This window comes from Bufo bufo, chromosome 5 (genome assembly GCF_905171765.1).
Source record: "Bufo bufo chromosome 5, aBufBuf1.1, whole genome shotgun sequence".
In the NCBI taxonomy this organism is placed as follows: Eukaryota; Metazoa; Chordata; class Amphibia; order Anura; family Bufonidae; genus Bufo; species Bufo bufo.
This window is the reverse complement of record NC_053393.1, coordinates 545,563,380-545,580,114: the sequence shown is the minus strand read 5'-3', so window position 1 is coordinate 545,580,114 and position 16,735 is coordinate 545,563,380. Positions and strand designations below refer to the sequence as shown.

Genomic DNA, 16,735 nt, shown 5'->3' with positions numbered 1-16,735 from the left:
TACTACCTCCTATGTACAGGAATATAACTACTATAATACTGCTCCTATGTACAAGAATATAACTACTATAATACTGCTCCTATGTACAAGAATATAACTACTATAATACTGCCCCTATGTACAAGAATATAACTACTATAATACTGCTCCTATGTACAAGAATATAACTACTATAATACTCCTCCTATGTACAAGAATATAACTACTATAATACTGCCCTCTATATACAGGGACATAACTGCTATAATACTGCTCCTATGTAGAAGATTGGGTCTGGGTATTACTATGCCTGGACTGTATTATCCTGTGTCTGTATTAGATTTTTGGACACTGTGATGTTGGCAGCAGATCCGGTTTGTGCCCAGTCGTCCTGTATATCTGGAGTTGTCCTCTTCTGCCCTTGCACATCCTTGTTTTAGTGTTAGCTGCTGGCTGGTGACCCTTACAGACCTGGGCTCTATTTAACCTGTTGTAGTGCATGGTTGCCCCTGGCATGCTGGGGGTGTAGTGAAGCAAGTTATAAAAGCTGCCAAGACTAATATCTTGAGGCGCAGTATTTTTCCTCTCCTCTGGCTGTGTCTGCGGCTCTGCGGCTCCAGCTGCCATTAATCCTCCCTGTCCCTGGCAGTCTGACTGCTGAAATGTGAAGTATGTAAACACCATAGGGCTGCATTTGGTAGATTTACTCCTCTAGTCCTCAGCCTTGGGCACTACTAGAATTTAACAGACCGTTTCCCCTCCGTGTTATATCTAAGGATTATAATCCTTAAATCTGGTTATTTTCTTGTTCTTTTCAGACACATCTGGTACCTACATAGAAGATAAAGACAACGATCTCATTCCACCCCTCGAATATTGTATCAGAACCAAGTAAGTGCTGTTCTCATAATTAGAGAGCCACCATCTGGCCTTTTACCTTTGTGCCTCCATTTTCCTTATCACCATTGTGCCCCATTTCACCAGAGTGCCTTTTACTGCTTCTCACAACAGTGCCCCCAAGGTGTCCCCAATAGCACTTCATGTGTGGGTAATAAAGGCCTGCAGCCACCACAAGAGGCTCAGGAGATTACTGCATACAGCCACCACTAGAGGGAGCTCAGGAGATTACTACATACAGATATATACAGCCACCACTAGAGGGAGCTCAGGAGATTACTACTTACAGATATATACAGCCACCACTAGAGGGAGCTCAGGAGATTACTACATACAGCCACCGCTAGAGGGAGCTCAGGAGATTATTATATACAGCCACCACTAGAGGGAGCTCAGGAGATTATTATATACAGCCACCACTAGAGGGAGCTCATGAAATTACTACATACAGATATATACATCCACCCCTAGCCGGAGCTCAGGAGATTACTACATACAGATATATACATCCACCACTAGAGGGAACTCTTTAAATTACTGCATACAGATATATACAGCCACCACAAGAGGAGGCTCAGGAGATTACTACATATGGATATATACAGCCACCACTAGAGGGAGCTTAGGAGATTACTGCATACAGTTATATACAGCCACCACTAGAGGGAGCTCAGGAGATTACTGCATACAGTTATATACAGCCACCACTAGAGGGAGCTTAGGAGATTACTATATACAGATATATACAGCCAGCACTAGAGGGAGCTCAGGAGATTACTACATGCAGATATATACAGCCACCACTAGAGGGAGCTCAGGAGATTACTACATACAGCCACCACTAGAGGGAGCTCAGCAGATTACTACATACAGATATATACATCCACCACTAGAGGGAGCTCAGGAGATTACTACATACAGATATATACAGCCAGCACTAGAGGGAGCTCAGGAGATTACTACATGCAGATATATACAGCCACCACTAGAGGGAGCTCAGGAGATTACTACATACAGCCACCACTAGAGGGAGCTCAGCAGATTACTACATACAGATATATACAGCCACCACTAGCCGGAGCTCAGGAGATTACTACATACAGCCACCGCTAGAGGGAGCTCAGGAGATTATTATATACAGCCACCACTAGAGGGAGCTCAGGAGATTATTATATACAGCCACCACTAGAGGGAGCTCATGAAATTACTACATACAGATATATACATCCACCACTAGCCGGAGCTCAGGAGATTACTACATACAGATAGATACAGCCACCACTAGAGGGCATTAAGGAGATTACTACATACAGATATATACAGCCACCACTCACTAGAGGGAGCTCAGGTGATTACTGCATACAGATATATGCAGCCACCACTAGAGGGAGCTCAGGAGATTACTACATACAGATATATGCAGCCACCACTAGAGGGAGCTCAGGAGATTACTACATACAGATATATACAGCCAGCACTAGAGGGAGCTCAGGAGATTACTACATACAGATATATACAGCCACCACTAGAGGGAGCTCATGAAATTACTACATATAGATATATGCAGCCACCACTAGAGGGAGCTCAGGAGATTACTACATACAGATATATACATCCACCACTAGAGGGAGCTCATGAAATTAATGCATACAGATATATACAGTCACCACTAGAGGGAGTTTAGGAGATTACTACATACATAAATATACATCCACCACTAGAGGGAGCTCAGGAGATTACTACATACAGATATATACATCCACCACTAGAGGGAGCTCAGGAGATTACTACATACAGATATATACAGCCACCACTAGAGGGAGCTCAGGAGATTACTATATACAGATATATACAGCCACCACTAGAGGGAGCTCAGGAGATTACTACATACAGATATATACAGTCACCACTAGAGGGAGCTCAGGAGATTACTACATACAGATATATACAGTCACCACTAGAGGGAGTTTAGGAGATTACTACATACAGATATATACAGCCACTGCTAGGGGGAGCTCAGGAGATTACTATATACATCCACCACTAGAGAGAGCTCATGAACTTACTGCATACAGATATATACAGTCACCACTAGAGGGAGCTCATAGATTACTACATACAGATATATACAGCCACCACTAGAGGGAGCTCAGGAGATTACTACATACAGATATATACAGTCACCACTAGAGGGAGTTTAGGAGATTACTACATACATACATATATATATATATATACATCCACCACTAGAGAGAGCTCATGAAATTACTACATACAGATATATACAGCCACCACTAGAGGGAGCTCAGGAGATTACTACATACAGATATATACATCCACCACTAGAGGGAGCTCAGGAGATTACTACATACAGATATATACAGCCACCACTAGAGGGAGCGCAGGAGATTACTACAAACAGATATATACAGCCACCACTAGAGGGAGCTCAGGAGATTACTGCATTCAGATATATACAGCCACCACTAGAGGGAGCTCAGGAGATTACTACATACAGATATATACATCCACCACTAGAGGGAGCTCAGGAGATTACTGCATACAGATATATACAGCTACCACTAGAGGGAGCTCAGGAGATTACTGCATACAGATATATACAGCCACCACTAGGGGGAGCTACGGAGATTACTACATACAGATATATACAGCCACCACTAGAGGGAGCTCAGGAGATTACTACATACAGATATATACAGCCACCACTAGAGGGAGTTCAGGAGATTACTACATACAGATATATACAGCCACCACTAGAGGGAGCTCAGGAGATTACTACATACAGATATATACAGCCAGCACTAGAGGGAGCTCAGGAGATTACTGCATTCAGATATATACAGCCACCACTAGAGGGAGCTACGGAGATTACTGCATACAGATATATACAGCCAGCACTAGAAGGAGCTCAGGAGATTACTACATACAGATATATACAGTCACCACTAGAGGGAGCTCAGGAGATTACTACATACAGATATATACAGTCACCACTAGAGGGAGCTCAGGAGATTACTACATACAGATATATACAGTCACCACTAGAGGGAGCTCAGGAGATTACTACATACAGATATATACAGCCACCACTAGAGGGAGCTCAGGAGATTACTGCATATAGATATATACAGCCACCACTAGAGGGAGCTCAGGAGATTACTACATACAGATATATACAGCCACCACTAGAGGGAGCTCAGGAGATTACTGCATACAGATATATACAGCCACCACTAGAGGGAGCGCAGGAGATTACTACAAACAGATATATACAGCCACCACTAGAGGGAGCTCAGGAGATTACTGCATACAGATATATACAGCCACCACTAGAGGGAGCTCAGCAGATTACTGCATACAGATATATACAGCCACCACTAGAGGGAGCGCAGGAGATTACTACAAACAGATATATACAGCCACCACTAGAAGGAGCTCAGCAGATTACTGCATACAGATATATACAGCCACCACTAGAGGGAGCGCAGGAGATTACTACAAACAGATATATACAGCCACCACTAGAGGGAGCTCAGGAGATTACTACATACAGATATATACATCCACCACTAGAGGGAGCTCAGGGGATTACTACATACAGATATATACAGCCACCACTAGAGGGAGCTCAGGAGATTACTGCATTCAGATATATACAGCCACCACTAGAGGGAGTTTAGGAGATTACTACATACATATATATACATCCACCACTAGAGGGAGCTCAGGAGATTACTGCATACAGATATATACAGCCAGCACTAGAGGGAGTTCAGGAGATTACTACATACAGATATATACAGCCACCACTAGAGGGAGCTCAGGAGATTACTACATACAGATATATACAGCCACCACTAGAGGGAGCTCAGGAGATTACTACATACAGATATATACAGCCAGCACTAGAGGGAGCTCAGCAGATTACTGCATACAGATATATACAGCCAGCACTAGAGGGAGTTCAGGAGATTACTACATACAGATATATACAGCCACCACTAGAGGGAGCTCAGGAGATTACTGCATACAGATATATACAGCCACCACTAGAGGGAGCTCAGGAGATTACTACATACAGATATATACAGCCACCACTAGAGGGAGCTCAGGAGATTACTACATACAGATATATACAGCCACCACTTGAGGGAGCTCAGGAGATTACTACATACAGATATATACAGCCACCACTAGAGGGAGCTCAGGAGATTACTACATACAGATATATACAGCCACCACTAGAGGGAGCTCATAGATTACTGCATTCAGATATATACATCCACTCATTTTGAACAGTTTTATTTACCTTTTCCGGGAGGTAAAATGAACAAAAATGTTATTTTTATTTTTAAGGCTGTTCACCTTTCTGGACAAAAAAAGATAATTTTAATTGCGGGTCGTTATGGACGGGATAAAACCACTTATATATTTTTATTTTTATTTTCCAAAATAAAACAAGTTCGTAAGCAAAAGGTTTGTGATTTAAAAAAAATATATATATATATATTTTTTTTTTTTTAACTTTGTTTACTTTTTTTTTTTTTGCTCCCTCCCAGTTGAGGACTTCAATCTGTGAGCCTGACCTCTGATATAATGCATGACAGTGCTTATGCATCACACTGTATTATATTAGTTTCTCTAAGAATTAAGATTGAGATTGTTAGGCCAAAGAGTCATTCGTACATGGCAGGCCTAGGGGTCATTGTTAGGAACCCCTCAGCACCCTACAGTCACCTCTTGGGGGGGCCAGTGGGGTGAGAGATCCTGGGACTGAGAGCAGGATGCCGGCAGTGTAATACAGCTGGCACCTGCAAGTGGTGTGGTGGGCCAAGCTCCTGAGCGTGCGCCATCACCGTGCTGTAATAGTGCGCAGTCGTGGCTACTAATTTAAAGGGTTAAGTAAGACTTAAAAGGTTAACGTTTACCATGGAAACACAAGTCATGAAGTGTAATGAGGGGTGCAGACAAAACAATGGGTTCATTCCCGAAAGACTAAATTTAGCTCCAGCTGTCAAGGATGCACAGGACTTCCACGTTAGAGCCATTCCAGATGCAGGTCTACAAGGCCGCGGGCAGTCCTCTCTTCCAGTGCATCATAAAATGAAGCCATGTTGTGAATCATTGTGCAGAGCTATGTGTCTCCATGGTTACAGACTACAAACTCTGTGTAGTCTGATCCCTTTTGCTTCCTATACTTCATAACCTACATATGACCTTTCTTGTATGACAGATAGTTCTTTTTTAGCAGTCGTATGCACAAAATGCTAGGAGATTTTTAATCAAAACTATTTGCAAAAAGTTGCATTATTTTCAAATATTAGGTGCAATACAGCAAATGTATACACACCCCTTTAAAGGGGTATTCCGAACTCTGGGACCGGCATTGGTGGAGAACAGGGTTCCCTTACTCTCTAGGTGGCCGCCAGTCCCTGCATGTGACTCTCTCCATTTACTGCTATGGGGTTTGTGGAAACCCCTCTCCATTCATCCTCCACCCAGATGCGGTGGCCCATTCTGAGGACATCTTTAATAGATCAGTAGGGGCCCAGCTTCTGACTGAAGGGGGACCCCTGTCCTTCACCTAGGTGTGGGTCTTAGAGGGCGGTACCTGAATCTATTACTATGTCTGAATTGGGAATACCCCTTTAAGCGGACAGGTTAGGTAGGTTCATTGGTACTGATGTACCTACCTGGGGCACATCTAATGGGGATCTGGCTCCGGAAGCTGCAGCAGTGAAGATACGATGCTGCCATGTTCCTAAATCTGCAGCTATTTCCTCCCGTCTCTGATGACTGGACCATTACACGTGAGTAACTGGAAGGAGTCGGTGTGGAGAGTCGCCAGTTGGGTGCGGCGGATGGATGTAGAAAGATCTGGAGATTTCCACTTTTCCCATGTTAACCGTCCATCGCCTACTTGGCCTCCATGTAAAGTCGAGGTCAGAAGAGCAGCCTATAGCTGAGGACATCCAGGTGATCGGGGGCTCCGCAGACGCTGTGCACTCCCACCCAGATGAGCCAGCCATGTGTTCCCTGCAGCCGCCTGCTCCCTATTAGTCATGTCAGTCCGGTAGCCTCTCAGTCCAGAGAACTACAAGGCTCAGCGTAACCGCACTTTTGGGGAGTAGTATTTCCTTTTCTGAGGGACATACGTGTAACTCCATATAATGGGGAACTTGTCTTTTGTTTTTTCCCATTTAGCTAAAGGAATCCTCTTCTCTTAAAACGTAGTTCTCCATATATACGACTGTTAGATGTTTTGCAGGTCCGCAAATCCGCAAAACACGGATACCGCCCGTGTGCATTATGTGGAACGGCCAGACCCTAACAGAACAGTCCTGTCCTTGTCCGTAATGCTGACGATAATAGGACATGTTCTATTTTTTTACGGAACAGCTATGCGGACGCACGGAAATGGAATGCACAGTCGTTTACGTTTTGTGTGGCCCCATTGAAGTGAATGATTCCGCATACGGGATGCAAAAAAAAAACTGACACGGACAAAAAATAAGTTTGTGTGCATGGGGTTTTCTGGGACTATAAAATCCCTTCTGTAGGGTTAGGCTATAAATATCGGGTCGTGGGCATCTGACAACTTCCCCATCCCCCCCCCCCCCCCCCCCCCCCATGGTGATCTGACTGAAGGGGTCACCAGTGTTGCCTCCCTTTCGTGGTTTACCAGGAGCAGTGCCACACTTTTAGTAGTGGTGATGCCTGGTATTGTAACTCTGTTCCATTCACTGGTATAGGACTGAGCTGCAGTACTGGGCACGGCCACTACCAATAGTACGGCGCTGTGCCTGGTAAACAAGGAAGGGGAGGCAGCACTTTCTGGAGAGTCATGGCCCCCAGTATTGCAGTCCACCGATCACCTCTTTAATGCTGTATGTAAAGACCATCCCACCGTTATATAAAGTTCGCTCACTCTGTAAATTCTCTTTTCTTCTGCTTCTCTTTCTTCTCCATTCACATCCAAAGCTAAATCCACAGTTCGGCTGCTTTCTTGAAACCAGAGAGCAGTGCATTGTGGGAGCACAGACATCAGTTACAAAGTTGCAATTCGGCTGTTAGGTCACGTGTCTGACAACAGGGAGGAGCTAAACCGCTGTCTGTCTCCAGGGGTAACCGGTTCTATTTTCAAATTAGCAGCTCTGGGTGTGAATAGAGAAAAACAAGAACCACAAAACGAAACCAATGGAGCAAACCCGCATGAATACAGTGGATTATAATTCGTGTACTGATCTCTCTTGCAGGTGGAGGGGCGCAGTTGTGGACTGGAATGGCACAGACCCCATCCTATAAATCTGCATCGTCCGCTACACCATGAGATGACTCCCGGGGCCAAGCAGACGCTCGCGTGGCCTTTCCTCAGGGGACGCTGACGCGCTTGGCGATTGTCTTGCAAGTAAAGGCGCGAGTCCGTGAGGCTGTAAAACACCCCCAGATAATAGTCAGGGCCTGTGACCATCTGTAGAGAAAAGGTCAGGATATTGGAAAGCGTCTACCGATGTAGCAGAGCTGACTTTGTCTTCAGCTCCTTGGGGCTGCCTGTGCTTCTTGAGAACTTAAAATAATTCAGAAGGTTAACCTGCAGTCCTGTGTAAAAGCAGAGACGAGGATAGATACTACTGCACGCGTTGACCCCTGACCTCTGCAACATCTGACAAACTCAACCCTGCTTCATCTATACGTTATACATTGCAGGTGTGACTTGGAAAGTGTTTATAACACCAAATTATCCCCAAGTTGTCTTGAAAATGTATTCATACCCTTTGAACTTTTCCAATATTTTTTCACGTTGTCTCCACACATTGAAATGTATTTTATTGGGATTTTATGTGATCGACCAACACAAAGCACAAGTCTGTGAGAAGCGAGAAGAAAATGTTTAATAAATATCTGGACAGTGTGTCGTGCATTTGTATTCAGCCCTTTGTAGGACCACCTACAGCTGCAGTCTTTTGGGGGGCGTCTCTACAGCTTTGAGCGCGAGCTCTTCTGCAAAAAAGAATGGGCACAAATTTCAGCCTCTAGATGTGCAGTCAGATTGGACGGAGAGCGTCTGTGAGCAGCAATTCTCAAGTCTTTCCACAGATTCTCAATGGGATTTAGGTCTGGACTGTGACTGGGCCGTTCTAACACATGAAGATACTTCGATCTAAACCCTTCCATTGGAGCTCTGACTGGATGTTGAGGGTCGTTGTCCTGCTGGAAGGAGAACCTCCGCCCCAGTCTCAAGTCTTTTGCAGCCTCTACCAGGTTTTCCTCCAGGGTTGCCCTGTATTTAGCTCCATCCATCTTCCCATCACCTCTGACCAACTTCCCTGTCTCAGCTGAAGAAAAGCCTCCCCCCATCATGATGCTGCCACCACCATGTGTCACATAGGGGGTGATGTGTTCAGGTCGATGTGCAGGGTTAGTTTTCTGCAACATTTTGCATTTAGGCCAAAAGGTTCACCTTTGGTCTCATCTGATCAGAGCCCCTTCGTCCACACGTTTGCTGTGTCCCCTACGTGGCTTGTGGCAAACTGCAAACTTCTTGTCACTCTTCCAGTCTTCTTGTCACTCTTCCATAAAGGCCAGATTTGTGTAGTAGACGACTAATAGTTTTCCTCTGGACAGATTCTCCCACCTGAGCTGTTGATCTCTGCAGCTCCTCCAGTGTGACCATGAGCCTCTTGGCTGCTTCTCTAATCAGTGCTCTCCTTGCCTGGGCTGTCAGTTTAGATGTACTGCCATGTCTTGGTAGGTTTGCAGTTGTGCCATACTCCTTCCATTTTTAGAAGATGTATTGAACATTGCTCCTTGAGATGTTCAGAGCATGGGATATTTTTTTTTTTTATAACCTAATCCTGCTTTACACTTCTTTACAACTTTATCCCTGACCTGTCTGGTGTGTTCCTTGGTTTGCATGATGCTGTTTGATCACTAATGTTCTCTAACAAACATCTGAGGCCTTCACAGAACAGCTGGAGTTAGACTGAGAGTACATTACACACAGGAGGGCTCATTAGGTGACTTCTAAAGGCAATGGGTCACATTGGATGTTATTTAGGGGTGTCAGAGTTCAGGGGGCCGAATACAAATGCACAACGCACGTTTCAGATTTGTATTTATTAAAAATGTAGAAAACCATGTATCATTTTCTTTCCACTCCAGACATACTTGTGCTTTGTGTTGGTCGATCACATAAAATCCCAATAAAATACATTTAAGTTTGTGGAAAAGTTCAAGGGGTATGAATACTTTTTGAAAACGCTGTATTATGCACATAAGAAGGATTGTAAAACACAAGCCCCTTCAGGAGCCGATATTACATTTCATCATCTCCAACTTGACTCCTCACCCATTTTTACAAGAATCTGACATTGTAGGTGCAGAAGAACAAAACCGCACTGAGGTCAACCAGAAGTAGGTTTAAAAAAAAAAACTTAAGGGCGTGTATACATTTGCATCTGTTTTTCATTGGCCTAATGTATTTAAAATAAAAAAAATAATGCAGCTTTACAGAGAGTTTTGAACGAATAATCTCTTGCCGTTTTGTGTATCCAGCTCTTATGAGTTGCCATGGTTACAGACAACTCCCTGTGTGCAGTCTGATCCTCAGCCCCTTCTACTTGATAACCCACAGACAGTAGAAGAGTCAGACTTTACAGGATAGGTTTGTAACCATGGAGACGCATAGGTCTGCGGAGCAGCTGTAGACACAAAACCTAGGATTTTTTTTTTTAAATGAAGACTTGAATTTTTTTTAATTTTTTTTATTTATTTTAAATTTGTGATGCATTTAGGTGCAATTAAAATGGTTGCAAAAGTTTACATACCCATTAAGCGGCTTAGATCAAAATGAATTTCCTGCCCCCTACTGGTGATCGTACAGATCTCTTGACCAACAGTCTCCATATTCTACTTTTCAAGGACAAGGTCCAACCCCCATCCATACCAGTTCCTTGCACCTGTCTGTCTGACAGTCCTGTTGCTATGGATACTGAACACTTAGAGTGGTTGTCAGGCAGCGAGTCCCTAGCAACCAGCACGTCTCCGATTACTTGGACCAAGGCATAACTGGCATCAGTCTTAGGGGTAAGGAGACTGGGCGGCGCTCAGACGAAGCTGTTCTCCTCCGCGTTACGGTGGAGGACATTTATAGCGCGGTATTTAATGTATTCATTTATCATGGAACGGTTTGTTGTGTTTGTGTCGAAAAACTGCAATTGACTTTTTTTTTAAATAAAATTTTTGATATGTGATGAAAAAGGTGCTTTTATTGTGTCAGTCACTCGAGTCGTTGTCCGGGACTAGAAAAACATGGCCGTTTATCTCCAGAAACAGCACCACTCCTGGCCAAAGGCCGTGTCCGGTATTGCAGCTTGGAAGCGAATGATGCCGTGTACAACCTGTGGACAGGGAAGAAAGCAGCCGTGCATCATTTTCACAGTAGACTTTAGACACTTCTATACTGGATAATATCCCACCGGAATCGACACAGGAAAAACATGGTAAAGCAGAATTAACCCCTCACGCACCGTGACTTAACTAGGTCGCGGTGATGACTAACTTCCTGCACCTCGATGTACCGTTACGTGGTGGGGCTGGATCAAGCACAGCAGCCGGGGCCACCCCATTGACAGCAGGAGCCGGCTTCAGACTGCAAAGGTCCAGATTGGAACTAGCTCCGATCCTGGCCGTTTAACCCCTTAGATAAGGGGGATATTAGGAATAACTCATGGCCATCAAGGGAAACATGTCAGGAAATGGGCCAGTGGGAGGCAATGGGGAGATATCATTGAGTTTACAGGCTTTACACATCTCGGTGGTTTGTGGTCTGCAGTCTCCGGCTGCGATCATCCTCCACATGTCCCAGATTTCTGTCAGATCTGGAAAATTTGATCCACAGAAAATAAAAGAAAGCACATATTTTTTTGTACAAAACTGGTAAAACATAACTAGAAATTTTGTGTTATGTCTCACCTGAGGTGGATCCACTAAGGCTCACGTCTGGGTGAGCAGAGCTGCGCAGACAGGTGGCGCTGGTGCAGCAGAGACGAAGAAGACCTAGTAGATCTAGAGAGAGAGTTGATCCGGAGCAGCATTCTGCAGAGCAGAAGTAGTGTTGTGCAATGTGGGCTTGCAGAGCTGAAGCCCGCCTATAGTAGTAGTGTTGTGCTGGGCTGGGCTGGGCATGTGCAGTAAAGGGGCAGAGTTGAAGCAGCATTGCCGTAGTAGCAAGTCCAAAGGAGTAAACTATGGTCAGCGGCAGGGAGGCAAGATTACCTCAAGAATCAGGCGGGGTCCTGCGCTCGTGCAGCATGGAAACCGGACGCGCAGAGGAAGCAAAGGCTCCTGAGTGAGGACAGCTTTGTATGTGGGAAAAGTGAAAATGTTATTGCTCTCGGAATATGGCAGAACGTAATTTTTTTTGTCTTAGTATTAATTGTTCAAAAGTAGTAAAACATAAAAACTGATATAAATTTGTCAACATAATCATTAAATGTAACAAGTTATTTATTCCACAGAACGAGGGCTGCAAAATGTAACACAAATAAAGAAACCGTGTAAGGGCTCTTTCACACCTGCGTTCTTGTCTTCCGGCATAGAGTTCCGTCGTCGGGGCTCTATGCCGGAAGAATCCTGATCAGTTTTATCGGAGAAATCCGTTCAGGATGCACCAGGATGTCTTCAGTTCCGGACCGGAACGTTTTTGGGCTGGAGAAAATACCGCAGCATGCTGCGCTTTTTGCTCCGGCCAAAAATCCTGAACACTTCCCGCAAGGCCGGATCCGGAATTAATGCCCATTGAAAGGCATTGATCCAGATCCGGCCTTAAGCTAAACGTCGTTTCGGCGCATTACCGAATCCGACGTTTAGCTTTTTCTGAATGGTTACCATGGCTGCCAGGACGCTAAAGTCCTGTTTGCCATGGTAAAGTGTAGCGGGGAGCGGGGGAGCAGTATACTTACCGTCCGTGCGGCTCCCGGGGCGCTCCAGAGTGACGTCAGGGCGCCCCAAGCGCATGGATCATGTGATCACATGGATCACGTCATCCATGCGCATGGGGCGCTCTGACGTCATTCTGGAGCGCCCCGGGAGCCGCACGGACGGTAAGTATACCGCTCCCCACTACTACTATGGCAGCCAGGACTTTAATAGCGTCCTGGCTGCCATAGTAACACTGAACGCATTTTGAAGACGGATCCGTCTTCAAATGCTTTCAGTTCACTTGCGGTGTTACGGATCCGGCGGGAACCTCCGGCAAGTGGAGTGCACGCCGGATCCGGACAACGCAAGTGTGAAAGAGGCCTTAGAATTGGTGGCCGCGACGTGGAGAATATGCAAATTAGCCCTTGGTGCAACAAGGTTGGTGGCTGTGGCACCCAGAGGCGATTAGGACAATATGATGGGCACCAACATAAGCAATACAACAAAAGACAGGGTGCTAGCCAAAGTATCATAGTCAAAGTGCACGCAAAAGAACAAGAGATAAGATAAATACCAACTTTATTGGATCTACATTAAAAACGCCACAAAAAGCTATTGTAGACTTCATAAAGGTAGAGGAAGTCTCCACTGAGACCAATGAGAGGAGGTCCAGGATAGATTCAAAAATAATAAAGATAAAGCAACAACGTGATTGTAAGAAGTAAAAAAAGTAATTAAGAATATAACGTCGCATGTGCAAGATAAATGGCCGGTGCATATAAGGATAAGTGACCTGTGAAAAGGATTAATATCCAGGGGACCTCCCATCCAGTGCTGCCCTAAATGTCGTGCAGCTTCATCAGGGGTCAGTCGCTTCTAATCCGCACCCCCACCACTTTCACTGGCAGGGCCGAGCACTGAAGATGTAATCACACCTGGCCCCCCCCCAAGTCTTGCGCCTACGCATTCCCACTATGTGATTGGTGGAGTACAGTAGAGAAGATCGCCGCCACATACGCAGTGCAGAACCCGTGCTTTCATGATCCGTACTGTACTGCGCCTGTGCTGATCACATGGTGGAATGTGGTGGCGGCACGGACCAGAAGTGACTGAGCGCCTAATGTACATATTTTAAAAACCTTGATTTCTCCACTTTGCAGCCACCGATCGATATGGGACCAACAGCATTTGATTCCGCTGACGAGCGCACATCTCCCATGTCGGCTGGTTTGATGTGGTGACGGATTTCCTTTAAACATTTTTGTAATATAGTTTATTAGGGAAAGATGTTTCTTTCTACTAGAAAACAGTGTAAAGAGTCTCCTTAGCAGCTCTGTACCCGAGCACCGCTGAGGGGAGTCTGTCTTCAGTTCTACTGAGCGCTGAAGACTCCTGTGAGTAATGTACAGAGGCTTCCATCCTGCCTCTTATCCCTACCCCAGCCCCTGACTACGTTCATGTGCCCTACCTGTCACTGCCCTGCCTATCTGACTTGTTTCACACAGGGGCAGATTTACTAATGGTGTCTAAGAATACAAATCACAATCTTAATATTAGACACATTTGCTGTTCTGGTCCATGAAGCTTTATAAATTTGGAGTATCCTAAATCCTGCTCCAGATTTCTGCTAGAATTCTGTCCATGCACCAAAAACTCTGTCCATGTACCAAAACAAAAACTGCCCAGTCCAGGTTTACGCCACCTTGCTAAATTGTGGTAGTAAATCTGCCCACAGTCGTCTTCAGCGCTCAGTAGAACGCTGAAGACTGACGATGGACTCCCCTCAGTAACTCTCAGTTAGAGGAGACTGTTAACACTCTGTTTTCTAGTGCAAAGAAACTTTTTGTAATAAAGTATATTACAAAAATGTTTATCATCCTCGACACTACACAATATTGAAAATGAAATGACAGGTTCTACCTCTCTATCCATTCTGTGATCGGAGGCGTCATCTATCTAATCGATAGAGATAAAGGAACCAATGTTCTCAACACAGCACTGAGCATGGACTCCTTACTCTCCATTCACGTTGGGTTCCCATTCTTGAGGTTGGACCTGTATCTGTCAGACATTTATAACCTATCCTATCGATATACCATAAATGTGGAGACAGAATAACCCCTTTAAATATCTGAGATGGGAATACTGCTTTAAGATCCCTCTCAAAAAGGAACATCACCCTTGGTTGCAGGGTCCGACTTCTAGAAATTAGCAGTGGGAGCAAGCAGGATTGAGTTCAGCGCTGGCCCAGCATGCCCTAATAGCTGAAGGCTCTCCAGGCATACTGGGAGTTGTAGTTTTACAACAGCTGGAGGGCCGCGGGTTGGGCATTTGTGTCAGGTTCTGCAGTACAGCCCATTCATGTCAATAGGGCTTAGCTGCAGTACCGAATACAGCCACATGTGGCGCTCCGGCAGTAAAGGGGCTGTGGTGATATTACACGTGTGAATATTTTCTATATTTTTGAGAGGTGTTCTCAGTTATTACATGAAATCTGTGTAACAGTAACATGTGGTCGGGCCTGGCACGATGCCCGGCTGCTGCACTGTGGGTCTTGCACCTTATCAGTTCAGTTATGTTTATTTATCGCCTGATCTGCTTTGTTTTCTGTCCTGTAGTGAAAAATAAGAGCTATAATTGACTTTTTTCGAACTCCATTGTGGAGTGAGTTGTGTAAGCTGAGGTCGCCTCTCACAGCGGGGGCTGCAGGAAAACTTCCTAGGTATGAACAATCTCATTCTATTTGTTTATATTGGCTGCGAACCCGACTGTGAGCTCTTTGCCGAGATTTGCGGCACACTTATATAATAATGGCTGAAACACTGTTTATCCTCTCTGGACTTGAGAACTTTTCAATAATACTGATTTATTGTACACAAGGGAAAGCGGGATATCAGAAACTATAGCTGAACCTGCAGGATAACATCTATGGCAAAAAATAGGATGGTACAAGGCCAGAATGTACTGCAATGTGTGCCAGTGGTGCCAGGAATCATAATATAATAACTCAGATAAAAATGTTATAAAAAGATTGTAATAAATGTAACAACTATTACTGACTATCAATAATACATTTTATGTACTAGATTATAACTACTATCATACTTCTGTATAAAATAATATAATACTGCCCTCTGTGTACAAGAATATAACTACTATAATACTGCTCCTATGTACAAGAATATAACTACTATAATACTGCCTCCTACGTACAAGAATATAACTACTATAATACTGCTCCTATGTACAAGAATATAACTACTATAATACTGCTCCTATGTACAAGAATATAACTACTATAATACTACTATGTACAAGAATATAACTACTATAATACTGCTCCAATGTACAAGAATATAACTACTATAATACTGCTCCTATGTACAAGAATATAACTACTATAATACTGCTCCTATGTACAAGAATATAACTACTATAATACTGCCTCCTATGTACAAGAATATAACTACTATAAAACTGCCTCCTATGTACAAGAATATAACTACAATAATACTCCTCCTATGTACAAGAATATAACTACTATAATACTGCTCCTATGTACAAGAATATAACTACTATAATACTGCTCCTATGTACAAGAATATAACTACTATAATACTGCTCCTATGTACAAGAATATAACTACTATAATACTGCTCCTATGTACAAGAATATAACTACTATAATACTGCTTCTATGTACAAGAATATAACTACTATAATACTGCTCCTATGTACAAGAATATAACTACTATAATACTGCCTCCTATGTACAAGAATATAACTACTATAATACTGCTCCTATATACAATGATATAACTACTATAATACTGCCTCCTATGTCAATGGATATAACTACTATAATACTGCATCCTATGTACAAGAATATAACTACTATAATACTGCTCCTATGTACA

General features: G+C 43.9%; 1 protein-coding gene across 1 annotated transcript in view; it reads left to right on the top strand.

Moving 5' to 3' along the window:
- Window positions 1–8,772, top strand: part of MINDY4 (MINDY lysine 48 deubiquitinase 4) — a 77,260-nt gene extending 68,488 nt beyond the window's left edge. The window contains exons 18-19 of the mRNA XM_040431359.1: window positions 798–870; window positions 8,154–8,772. Coding sequence (XP_040287293.1) covers window positions 798–870; window positions 8,154–8,202 — 122 coding nt within the window. The 3' untranslated portion in view covers window positions 8,203–8,772. The remainder of the gene's footprint in view (window positions 1–797; window positions 871–8,153) is intronic.
- Window positions 8,773–16,735: the final 7,963 nt, after the last annotated feature.